This window comes from Brassica oleracea, chromosome C6 (assembly GCF_000695525.1).
Source record: "Brassica oleracea var. oleracea cultivar TO1000 chromosome C6, BOL, whole genome shotgun sequence".
In the NCBI taxonomy this organism is placed as follows: Eukaryota; Viridiplantae; Streptophyta; class Magnoliopsida; order Brassicales; family Brassicaceae; genus Brassica; species Brassica oleracea.
In genome coordinates, this window is record NC_027753.1 from 36,611,189 (window position 1) to 36,622,769 (window position 11,581).

The following is an 11,581-nucleotide window of genomic DNA, read 5'->3' on the forward strand; positions in this document are numbered from 1 at the left end:
AGGTGAAAACCCTAATCTAGCCGCCAAGTCTTGGTCAATGATTTCGGATCCCTCTTCTCGTTGTCTCCCCTTTCCCTTATATAGACGTCCTGATGCCTCGTCCTTGACCTGATTTACGCCATCTTGGTGGGCCTCCTCTGCTGGGCCGAGAAGCCCGTAGGCGTCCGAGCAGCCGCTGAGCTGGATGTCTTTCAGTCGATGATGATCGACTAAAAGTACTCAAGAGTCAAGCCGAGAGACCTGACTCTTGAGCCGACCGATCGAGCCGTCGCTTAACCCAATCCGGGCCAGGCCTTTCTACTCCTTGGGCCTTGTGGGATGGTCAAATCCGTCCTCTACAGGAAACAAACGCGATGATACATTATTATTATATAAAGAGAGATTACGAACCAATTCTCTTTATAATTTGTTTATTATGTGTTCGTCATTTTTCTGCTTCAAATTCGAAGTAAAGATAGAATTCTCTCTATGATGTTTATATTGTAAACAGTGTTCAGTTATATGTCGTTGGAAAAGAAAATATATCTGATCTGAAACCGAACTATCTTTTTGTTTGCTTGTAGCTTTACAAATTAAATACTTATCCTCCTTCGTACAAAAAATATTTGTGTTTTACAAAATATTTGTAATCAACGTAAAATGAATTGAGTAATTCAAACAAACTAATAGTAATATATAGTATATTTTTAATTTTCGGTTTATATTTGCCATACTACACAGCTTTTTAAAGGAGTTGAACCTTTTTCACTTTTCTTCGTCCGGTTTTTTTTTTGTTTAGTATATTTTTTGCTACCATCCCATCCATCCATTCATACAATTACATTTTGGTATGTTTATTTGTACTCAAATATATTCTAAATGTATAATTGGCAGTTAGAAGGTAAGTCTTTTGCCAAGAATTATCAAAATACAAAACATAACCAAGATTCAACCATGTAAAATGTAAATAAACGAAACAGAAAAAATATTTAGGCACAAACATAGAAAATGATGACAAGTTGACAACAAAACAGGCATAAAATATAGGGATGACATAATCAGTATAAGATTTTTGCCACAAAAGCAAACGCAAAGGCAAGACCGATGATGCTGACAGCTTGAACGGAAGAGCCTCCTATTGAATGAGAAGAATATGTCGATCAATTTTACAACACTGAAATTGAATTAATTGACTCAAATCCTTCTTAGAAGACTAAAATTGTTTAATCTTCAAAAAATATCAGTTCATATGTTCGTATTTAGACGGTTAAATATTCAAGATTTTGTAATCTCTAATGAACAATGTCCCTCTAAAATGTAACAGCAAAGTAGGAGAAAGTGCACACCGCTGGTGGGCGACGCAATAGGCGGAGATGCTTCGTGGTTGATAAGAGAGAAATATATGAAATCAACGTCATTTACTTTAACAAAAAGATGTTTGATTAAATAAAATATATATGTGGGATTTAGTTGAGAAACAAAAAAACTCACAAGCGGTTTTGGTGCAGATTGAGACGTCAGGATTAGCTCCACAGGCCTTGGGAAGATCAAGAGCATTTTCTTTGGTGAGGTTGAGTGATTTGAGCAACGCCGGGTTGTTAAAAACTGTGCATAGGCACTGGGAGTCTTTCTCCACGATCTCTTTCATTGGTCCGCAACATGACGCTGGAGGCGGCGGATTCACTGCGTGTATGTACTTTTGACACGGCATAAGTTTTTGCATGCAGGCCATCAAATGATGATCTCCTCCTTGTTCTGCTGCCTGGACGGAGTAGAGGACGACAACGGCGACGAATATCACGGTGAGAAATTTGCAAATCTCCATCTTGTGTTTTATGTGTGTGTATCTTGTCTTGTAGTTTATTTATTGTTGTTATAAATAGAGGAAAATGAGCAATTATATGTGAAATTTTTTTGTTATAATTAAGAATGTGAGATTTGTTTGGAAAAAAAATGGCTGTGAGATTTGTTTATGAATGTCATAGATTTTGTTACCTTATTTTTAACTAATTTGTTTTAATACTATAGGATTAGAAAATATATATATGTCCATCAAAGCTAATCTGTTGATAATCTACGGTAAAATCAGAAAATGCTAAATAAAGCTTTTTATTTTAAATTAGTAAATACAAATAAATGTCCATCAAAGCTCTTTAGATGCGCATGGGATATAAAGGGTGAATAAACCAAACCAATTCAAACCTTTTATGTAACAAATAATGTGAAAATAACATTGCGAATTGTCTTATTGGGCTTTGAATCCTTTAATGGGTTAAAAAGCCCGTTATATTACATAATACGCAGCCTTAAAAGATGATGGTTCGGTTTGGTGATGTTATTCCTCTTTGTATAGTGTGCGAAGTTGTGAACCATTGGGTTTGACAAGTCTCTGCCCAAGGCACGACGGCACGAATTTTAGTGATTGGTGTTTAGTTTAAAGGAATCATCACGTTATCGTGATGACAAGAGATATATTCTACTTCGTATATTCTTTTTCTTTTACCGAAGTAAAGAAGAAAAGAGATGGAAAAAGATAACTTTATTGCAGTTTAGCAGCTCTTGAGGAACACAATATTTTTTTTTAGGAACGAAGTAGAAAAAGTTGGTAAATTTTCCAGAATCCTTTTTAATATTCTCTGTTATATTTCTATATATTCTTTTTTATGTTCAGCCTTTTAGTGAACCCAAAACCGTGCAAATTAAATTTTAATTTATTTTTGTTTTTGGGAAAGCATCTTACATATGCTTTTTTCCATCTGATGTTTTTCTTTTGGTCGAGGAAAACTTTCGAGATTTTAAACCAGACCTCTTATTCTTGATTCATATCTTAAAACATCCCAAACTTTTAGTTTTAGTTCTAAAATGAAGCTGAAAACAAGTGTCATTCCTTGTGTTAAAAAAAAAAACAAGTGTCATTCCTCTTTTTCTTTTTGAGCAATGTGTCGTGCCTCTAACTTTTAGTTTCCAGTTTAACCTTTACCCATCATTAACTTCTTAGACGCATGCTCTTCTGGCTCTCTCTCTCTCTCTCTCTCTCTCTACATTTGTGTTTCTTTCGCTTTTATAACTCTCTAGAGATTATTTCACTTATAAGTAACCATTAAGGCTGAGCAGTCCCACACATCATCAGTACTCGATTTGTTACCAAAATTCATATCCAGAAAAATAGCCTTTGTTTCTCAATCAAGTGATAGTTATACGATTGTGTTGTTGTATTATCTTCTAATTAAAATCGTCACTGGATAAATTTGTAGTTTATTTTATATGTAGTGGTAGACAATACATAGAATCTACTATGAAAGGAACATTAAAAATAAGCGATTTGATCACAAAAACCTTTAGCTTTATAAAACGCCTACGAAGTACAAATTCAACTGCTTACATCATATGTGTGAATATATGTATTCGCTAGTTTAAGTGGTTAAATGTCTGATTATACAAAAACTTTTAGACTGTTTTGATTGTATAATAATTTAAAATATTTATATTTTAATTAGTAACTAAATATTAAGTTACGTGTTCACACTAACATGAATTAGTAATACGTGTCTTAAATCAATGTTTGTTATTTTGGATATAAATTTGTGTGTTTGTAAGTCAGTATTTAACCTACGTATTTTGGAAATTTTGGTATTCAACTATATGCGGCGTTTGGATATTGCATATTAGTAAAAGTGTAACTATATGATTTTGAATTCATACAAAGTCGGTCAAATTTCATCTTTAAATTTATGTCAATGAAAAGATCATTAGTTTGTTTGTTTTTAAAGCTAAAAAATTTCATATCAAACACGACTCTTCATTAGTCATCACCCGTTTAGTAGTGGTATTATTTGATTTGATTACAATTCGAAGGCTTGTTTTTAGCCAAGCGAGCTAAAGAACAAACGCATGGACGTTGATCCGCTTGTCTCTTGGCACAATGAGAAAACGGTCATTTATACTATATTACAACAAGTCCTCGAAACAAAAGTTGAACATTGGGAAAATAAAAAGCTGGAAAAATAAGAGCTGGGTTTGTATGAGATGTGGAGAAAATATGAAGAGCATACTGTTGATGGAATATTGTGTTTCCTCAACTATCAGCACTCCTAATTATATCAACCGATTGCTTTTGTACGAATTATAAATAATATTATATCTCTGAAAAAAGCAGAAAAATCAAAGAAAAACATAACAAAACCAATCACATAGAATAATAACCCATCATAATAGTTTTTTTTGGTACTCGACTTACTCCAGCTATTTCCTATTTGAATAATTATTTTATTTTATTTCTTAAGTGAAGCTTGTTATCGAATGGCGACAAAGAAATAACGAATAATAGATTTCCAAAAGAATATTTTGTACAAATGTGATATTTTTCAACGAAAAAGAAAATCAAAAGAGAATATAAAAAGGAAAATGTGATGATCCCTTCTTAACACTCTTCCCCACTCTCCACAGCTCCCCTACAAACTCAACACACAACTCCTCTCTCTCTCTCTCTCTCCCCCCCCAAGACAAACACAATGATAACGGCGACGGACTTCTACCACGTCATGACGGCGATGGTTCCGTTATACGTAGCCATGATCCTCGCCTACGGCTCCGTCAAATGGTGGAAGATCTTCACACCGGACCAGTGCTCCGGCATCAACCGCTTCGTCGCCCTCTTCGCCGTCCCCCTCCTCTCCTTCCACTTCATCGCCGCCAACAACCCTTACGCCATGAACCTCCGCTTCCTCGCCGCGGACTCCCTCCAGAAAATCATCGTCCTCTGCCTCCTCTTCCTCTGGTGCAAGATCAGCCGCACCGGGTCCCTAGACTGGACCATCACCCTCTTCTCCCTCTCCACTCTCCCCAACACCCTCGTCATGGGGATACCTCTCCTCAAAGGCATGTACGGCGAGTTCTCCGGCGAGCTCATGGTCCAGATCGTGGTGCTCCAGTGCGTCATATGGTACACGCTCATGCTCTTCCTTTTCGAGTACCGCGGCGCGAAGCTCTTGATCTCCGAGCAGTTTCCGGACACGGCTGGGTCTATCGTCTCCATCCACGTGGATTCCGACATTATGTCTTTGGACGGTAGGCAGCCGCTCGAGACGGAGGCGGAGATTAAAGAGGACGGGAAGCTTCATGTGACCGTGAGGCGTTCTAACGCCTCGAGGTCTGATATATACTCGAGGAGGTCTCAGGGGCTGTCGGCGACTCCTCGGCCTTCGAATCTAACCAACGCGGAGATTTATTCGCTGCAGAGCTCTAGGAACCCGACGCCACGTGGCTCGAGCTTTAACCATACTGATTTTTACTCGATGATGGGTGCTGCTGGTGGTGGTGGTCGGAACTCGAACTTTGGTCCCGGAGAAGCTGTGTTCGGCTCCAAGGGACCTACGCCCCGGCCGTCTAACTACGAGGAAGACGGCGGAGCTAAACCACCGGCGGGTGGTGGAGCTGGGAGGTTTCATCACCAGTCCGGAGGAAGTGGTGCGCATTATCCAGCGCCGAATCCGGGGATGTTCTCGCCGCAAACCGGCGGCGGAGCTGCGGCGGCGAAGGGAAGCGCTCCGGTGGGTGGTGGGAAGAGAGGGAGTGGGCAAGACGGTAACGGGAGAGATCTTCATATGTTTGTTTGGAGCTCAAGCGCTTCGCCGGTGTCTGACGTTTTTGGCGGAGGAGCTAACCACCATGCTGATTACGCCGCCGCTAATAACGATCTTCACAAGGACGTTAAGATCTCTGTACCCCAGGGGAATAGTAACGGTATGGTCCCTCAACAACTTTACTGTTTAGTTTCTGCGACTCCAAATTAATTTATTTACAAAAAGAACCCCATGAATTCTCTTGAATCTAATTGGTTCCATTTTAAAGATTGATATCATAAGTTGTTAGTAAAGTCTTCTCCTTCATGTGTACTTGTTTCGTATCTATGGTCAAGAATTAGGCTTTGTTAATGTATGGTCTTTAACAGTTTTTAGATGCTTAGTCAAGAATTAGGCTTTGATTAATGTATGGTCTGTTAACACTTAACAGTTTTTAGATGCTTAATTTATTTCAGACAACCAGCATGTGGACAGGGAAGAGTTTAGTTTCGGTAATAAACACGATGATAGCAAAGTCTTGGCCACAGACGGTGCTAATAACATTAACAAGTCGCAGCAGCAGGCAAAGGTTATGCCACCAACAAGTGTGATGACTAGACTGATACTCATTATGGTTTGGAGAAAACTCATCCGTAACCCCAACTCTTACTCCAGTCTATTCGGTATCACCTGGTCCCTCATCTCCTTCAAGTACGTCGTCTTTTCTTAACAAATCTAACGTTTATATTTTTGACATTTAATAAGCTTTCTTGATGAGAAGAAAATGGTCAGTCAGGCCAGTCTTTAAATGTATTTGTAGTAAAAAAAGATTTGAGAAAGATCTTTGGGAATTAAATTGATTTGGTCTGTGCAGGTGGAACATTGAAATGCCAGCTATTATAGCAAAGTCTATCTCCATACTCTCAGATGCAGGTCTAGGCATGGCTATGTTCAGTCTTGGTCAGTTTTTAATTTTACCTCTTTACATTTATTATTTTATAATTAGTTAATTACCATAAAACAGTCAATTGTTCTGTTTACTGTGGCCTTCATTCTTTAAAAAATGATTTAAAAAGTAAATCATGTGAATGCATAACTCTCTCTCTCTGCCTTTTACTTTTCATAACTACTAAAAAAACATGTTTGTATAGAAAAAGCAAACAAAACTGGCTTCACAGCAGAAAGCATGCTTCACAGTTCTCTGCTTTTCATCATAACATGTCTCTCTTGGCCAGAGGAACTATGTTTCAATCTAGTCTCCATCAATTGATTATTATAATGTCTTAGAATAATAGTAGTAACTTTTTTGAAAATAAATATAAGATGATGATGCTATATGGTGGCGTAATAGTGGCAGTAATGATTATTTTTATAACACTCCTTTGCAGTTTATCTGTTAAAGTGTAGAACTTTAAATTAAACAAAACAAAAGGCATAACATTGTTAAAATTGTTTGTTTAATACTGTTGCTTTTTTGTTAAACGTGTGAAGGGTTGTTCATGGCGTTGAACCCTAAAATAATAGCATGTGGAAACAGAAAAGCAGCATTTGCTGCGGGTATGAGATTTCTCGTCGGGCCTGCTGTCATGGTTGTTGCTTCTTATGCCGTCGGCCTCCGTGGCGTTCTCCTTCGCGTCGCCATCATTCAGGTATTTCTTAGATGATAATTTATATGCAGTGGTTAAATATATAAATTAATTAAAATGCTTTTATTCGCATGGCATTGTGTCTATCGTCATTTATATAAATTTTTTTAAATTATTTTATTGATTAAAAAACAGGCAGCTTTGCCACAAGGGATTGTACCGTTTGTGTTCGCGAAGGAGTACAATGTGCATCCTTCCATTCTCAGCACTGCGTAAGTTTATTCTATTTTTTTTTATTGTTTAGCTTTTACATTATATCTGTGAAACTTTGGATTATGATTTGGGTTTTTATGTTAACATATGTTGTTTCCTTTGTTTGCAGTGTGATATTTGGAATGCTAATTGCCTTGCCTATAACGCTTCTCTACTACATTCTCTTGGGGCTGTGATGAGATCTTACCAAGTATTAAACAAACACAGTAACCTTTTTTAATATTTTGGGGAGGTTATGGAATGTGCAAGTGCAAAGGACAATGCCCCTTTTGTTGAAAACCCACTGAAGTTTTAGGAGAAGCTTCTAAAAGATAATTTGGAGAAAGAAGCTCTTGAAGTAAGGAAGAAGAAGATTGAAGTAGTTGTAGCTTGGCAAGTTTACCTTTTCTTAATTTTAGTGAACATTAATTCCTGTTTTTCGTTTGGTAGGTTGCTAGGAAATTTGTAAAAGCTTTGCTACTTTAAGTGAATTAAAACGTTAAGAAAATGGAAACTCAAATTTCAAGTAATTAATCTCTATGTGAATGCCAAACTAGATTGCTGTGTAAAAGCTAAAAAAGTATCTAACTCAAAATGAAAATAAAAGCTATATGACATCTATTTTCTTTTTACAAAAATATCTAAAAGCCAAAATAGTATCTAACCCGTTTTATAAATTAATTAAGTTTACATTTACTTGACATATCTATTTTCGTTTGCTATGCTTTCAAAATGTGATCAACCAGAACGAAAATAGTAAATCCGGTTTATACAAAGCGTTGGAGAAAGGGACTGCTTCTCTTGGGAATTTGGATTCACCCGAATCTAAATTTATGAAATATTATAAATTTTATTATACTTTTAGTTTATAAGGCGTCAAAGACACTATAAGCATGTGAAAACAGAGAAGTTCGAGTTCAACGTAACACTCGATTAAATGCAGAAAGATTGTTGGAGCACTTGAAGATATTTGGTGTGGACGTATATGCACTTGGTGCATGCGTACGTTCTTGGTCAAGATTCCTCTTCACTGCGTTTGTGGAATCTTACAAGATTCGTTTTGGTATTGTTCATTTCCTTTTTTGTTTCTTCTCAGAATTATTAAGTACCACTTAGATGTGGATGGACGATTCTTTTGAAAGTACCTAACTAAAATTTATTACTAATTGGTAAATGTCTTTTTAAAATTATGGTAAATGCGAGAAGGCGTAATAATTAAAAGAGAAGAAAGAGGCCCTCGATTCATGGCACGCCTCACGTAAAAATCAAACATCTATAATCTACTCTGCATGAGACGGCTCTAGCTACCGCTACAGTTCCTAAAGATCTCCAATTAGTAATATCGTTCTATTAAATGTTTTAAACCTTATACTAAACCCTTTGTTTTTACATTTCTTTTTGGTTAAAAAGCAAACGAAATGGTTGAGAAAAAGAGATAATAAAGACAAAAGAGAAGAAGACTATGCCGTGTCACTTCAGTTTTATTACAACTCAACGGAAACGTTTTCAGAAGCTTCCAAATCTGTGTTGATTCTCTGGTCTATATCTCACATTGTATTCACCTTTTGTACATACCAAATACAGTAATAGATAGATATTAGTTGCAAATTGCCTTAAATTAAACAGCTGAGATTTATATTTCAACAAGTGAAGGGGAATGTAATAATATTACCTCTGTTCTAAAAATCGACCGCTTAGCCGTCCGGACGCTACGCATCACTCTTTTGTCCGAGCGCTACGCATCACTCTTCCGTCCAGATTTATGCCAAATCGGTTAAAAAAATCGGATATCCGATTTTCTCCACCTAGACCGCCTAATCTATTTTTTTTAATAATATTTTTATTCATTTATTTGATCTAAAATTTTATAAATATCATTTATATTCAAAAGTTTGCTGAAAATTACACTATATTAAGTTTATATATTCTATTTGTGTGTTTTATATAATCTTAAACATGAAAATGTATTAATGTTATACACAATTAAAAATTAATATGTTTTATAACATAGTAAACAACCTAAAAATTCCGCCCCGCATAATTTTCGATTAATCTCTGATTTTCTCTTTAGGCGGTAGGTCCAACCCAACCGTCCGACTAGCGTCTAGCACGTTCCCGAACAGGGATATTACTATTCCCTAGACTATATTCGTGAAGTGATTTTGCCACATGTTATTTCTACAATCAATTTCATGAAACAAATATGACATGGCTATTGAAATTGATGACATGGTTTCTGGAAAAATATGACATGGATAATTTCATTTAATGTTGATTTATATTTTTGGCAAACTTATTAAAATATGGTAATAGTTAATATATTACATTTAATATTGATATATTTTTTTTGGTAATTTTTTTTTGAAATATGGTAATAGCTCATCTATAAAATAAATATATTCATATATAATATTTCAAATTTCGAAATATTATTATTTTTGTATAATTATACAATTTGTATTACTAAAGCATTCAAAAATTTTGAAAAATTTAAATATCTAATCTTAAGATCATTAGTTTTTTATATACCTACAAATTTTATAAATATTATTTAGGCTAAATTTTTGATAATTATACAATTTTATATCATTTTTATTAGTTTTATACAAATTGATTAAATATATATTAAATATTAGTAATAAAATAGTAAACTCTATAATATTTAATAAAATTTATTTTTAAATATAAGTTAGATTTAAAAAAAAAATTAGCCGGAGGAAAACACCTGTTTACATGAGAGATTGAAAGGACCGAGGTTGTCATAAATAAGTTAATCTCGGCACGGAAAAGATTTCTGTTTTTAATTTGAGATTTTAAAATCATTTAATACAGTATATTTTCAAAAAAGCAAAGTGTAAGAGGATGACGTGGTAGTGCAAAAGGGTATTAATGTCATTTCGATTAATCATAGTTGCAGATTTTAGTGTGTGCCTGCCACAATGCGATGTTGGGTCGGCCGTCGGCCAGACAACGCTTTGAGAGCATTTTGTCATTTGTCTTTCTCTCTCTCTTTTTCTGGCTTTTAGTAAACTATTTTAATTTTCTCAAAAACTAGTAGTTTTGTTTTTTGGTTACTTTCGAGAATTTGGTTTTATTTTCGTACGAGAAGATTAGATATGTTAATAGATACGATACTGAGATCAATTAGAAACCACGGCCTCTTTTCACGGGATCTAGGCCTGTTCTGGTCAAAGCCTAATGAAATATTTATATTTAAATAGGTTTTTAATTATTTTTAAAAAATTTTAAACCCTCAAATTTTTAAAATCTTTACTAAATGGTCTAAGGTACCCAAATTTTCAGGACCGATCCTGCAAGGGATATAAGCTTTTCAACACAAGATTTTCAAATGAAGTTTGGAGTTTGGACCTGGAACTGTAGTCAAACATATTTGGGTTTTTTTTAGTAAGATAGGTATCTTTTTTGGAGAAAAAAAAATAATAAAAGGATTAAAACCTTTATGTGTGCATAGAAATTATCTGCTATGTAAACATGCACTAAATATACCGTATAAATATCACCACAATATCTAGATTTTGTCTATATGAGCGACTGTCATTCTTTTTGTCGCGCTTAAGAATATAGTATTCACTACAAAAAAACAGGGGGATTCTAATGGCCGAAATCGTCGGAAATTCGTCGGAATAGACCGATTCCGACGAATTTCCGACGAACCTGTCCGTCGGTATCGTTTTATCGAGAAAAAAAAATTCGTCGGAATTTCGTCAGAACTTCCGATGACTTTCTGACGAATACCGAGAAACGTCATTCTGACGAACTTCCGACGATATTACGATGCGGACACATGAGACCAAAGTTCATCGGAAAAACTAGGTACCGACGGAGAACGTTCCTTGGACAATTCCGACGTAGTGGATTCCTCGGTGTATTCCGACGAACTTTGGGCGTCGGTATATTCCGACGGACCGACGGATATTTGTTCGTCGGTATATTTCGACGAAAATTGGTTCGTCGGCACATTCCGACGGATATTTGTCCGTCGGTATATTCCGACGACCATTGTCTGTCGGTATATACCAATTTTAAAAACGAATTAATTTTGCATTTTTATATATTTTTCGATATTAATAAATTTAAAAAATCAGAAATTTAAAACTAATAATATTATAAAATTTAAATTCATAAAAACCGAAATAGGAAAAAAACATTCATAAAGTTTAAAATTCATACAAACCGAAATAA

The 11,581-nt window shown here is 35.3% G+C and overlaps 2 protein-coding genes across 2 annotated transcripts; one reads left to right on the forward strand and one right to left on the reverse strand.

Moving 5' to 3' along the window:
* Positions 1-1,037: 1,037 nt before the first annotated feature.
* On the reverse strand, positions 1,038-1,804 carry LOC106298133 (protein YLS3-like). Its single transcript, XM_013734216.1, has 3 exons — positions 1,471-1,804; positions 1,326-1,400; positions 1,038-1,114 (listed from the first exon to the last, which is right to left on the reverse strand). The coding sequence occupies exons 1-3, from the start codon at positions 1,802-1,804 to the stop codon at positions 1,038-1,040; spliced, it is 486 nt and encodes a 161-aa protein (XP_013589670.1).
* Positions 1,805-4,408: 2,604 nt separating this feature from the next.
* On the forward strand, positions 4,409-7,892 carry LOC106296398 (auxin efflux carrier component 1-like). The gene is made up of 6 exons (XM_013732528.1): positions 4,409-5,721; positions 6,017-6,251; positions 6,415-6,500; positions 7,032-7,189; positions 7,322-7,398; positions 7,509-7,892. The coding sequence occupies exons 1-6, from the start codon at positions 4,491-4,493 to the stop codon at positions 7,573-7,575; spliced, it is 1,854 nt and encodes a 617-aa protein (XP_013587982.1). The 5' UTR covers positions 4,409-4,490; the 3' UTR covers positions 7,576-7,892.
* The last annotated feature ends 3,689 nt before the right edge of the window (positions 7,893-11,581 follow it).

What these genes read in the sequence shown, in the direction of transcription:
- LOC106298133 (XM_013734216.1), bottom strand. Translation starts at nt 1,804, where the DNA reads ATGGAGATTTGCAAATTTCTCACCGTGATATTCGTCGCCGTTGTCGTC. An exon ending in AATCTGCACCAAAACCGCTT is followed by an intron (nt 1,401 to 1,470) that starts GTGAGTTTTTTT and finishes TTTTTGTTAAAG; the next exon opens with TAAATGACGTTGATTTCATA. An exon ending in TATTGCGTCGCCCACCAGCG is followed by an intron (nt 1,115 to 1,325) that starts GTGTGCACTTTC and finishes CTCATTCAATAG; the next exon opens with GAGGCTCTTCCGTTCAAGCT.
- LOC106296398 (XM_013732528.1), top strand. Translation starts at nt 4,491, where the DNA reads ATGATAACGGCGACGGACTTCTACCACGTCATGACGGCGATGGTTCCG. An exon ending in ACCCCAGGGGAATAGTAACG is followed by an intron (nt 5,722 to 6,016) that starts GTATGGTCCCTC and finishes AATTTATTTCAG; the next exon opens with ACAACCAGCATGTGGACAGG. An exon ending in TGGTCCCTCATCTCCTTCAA is followed by an intron (nt 6,252 to 6,414) that starts GTACGTCGTCTT and finishes TGGTCTGTGCAG; the next exon opens with GTGGAACATTGAAATGCCAG.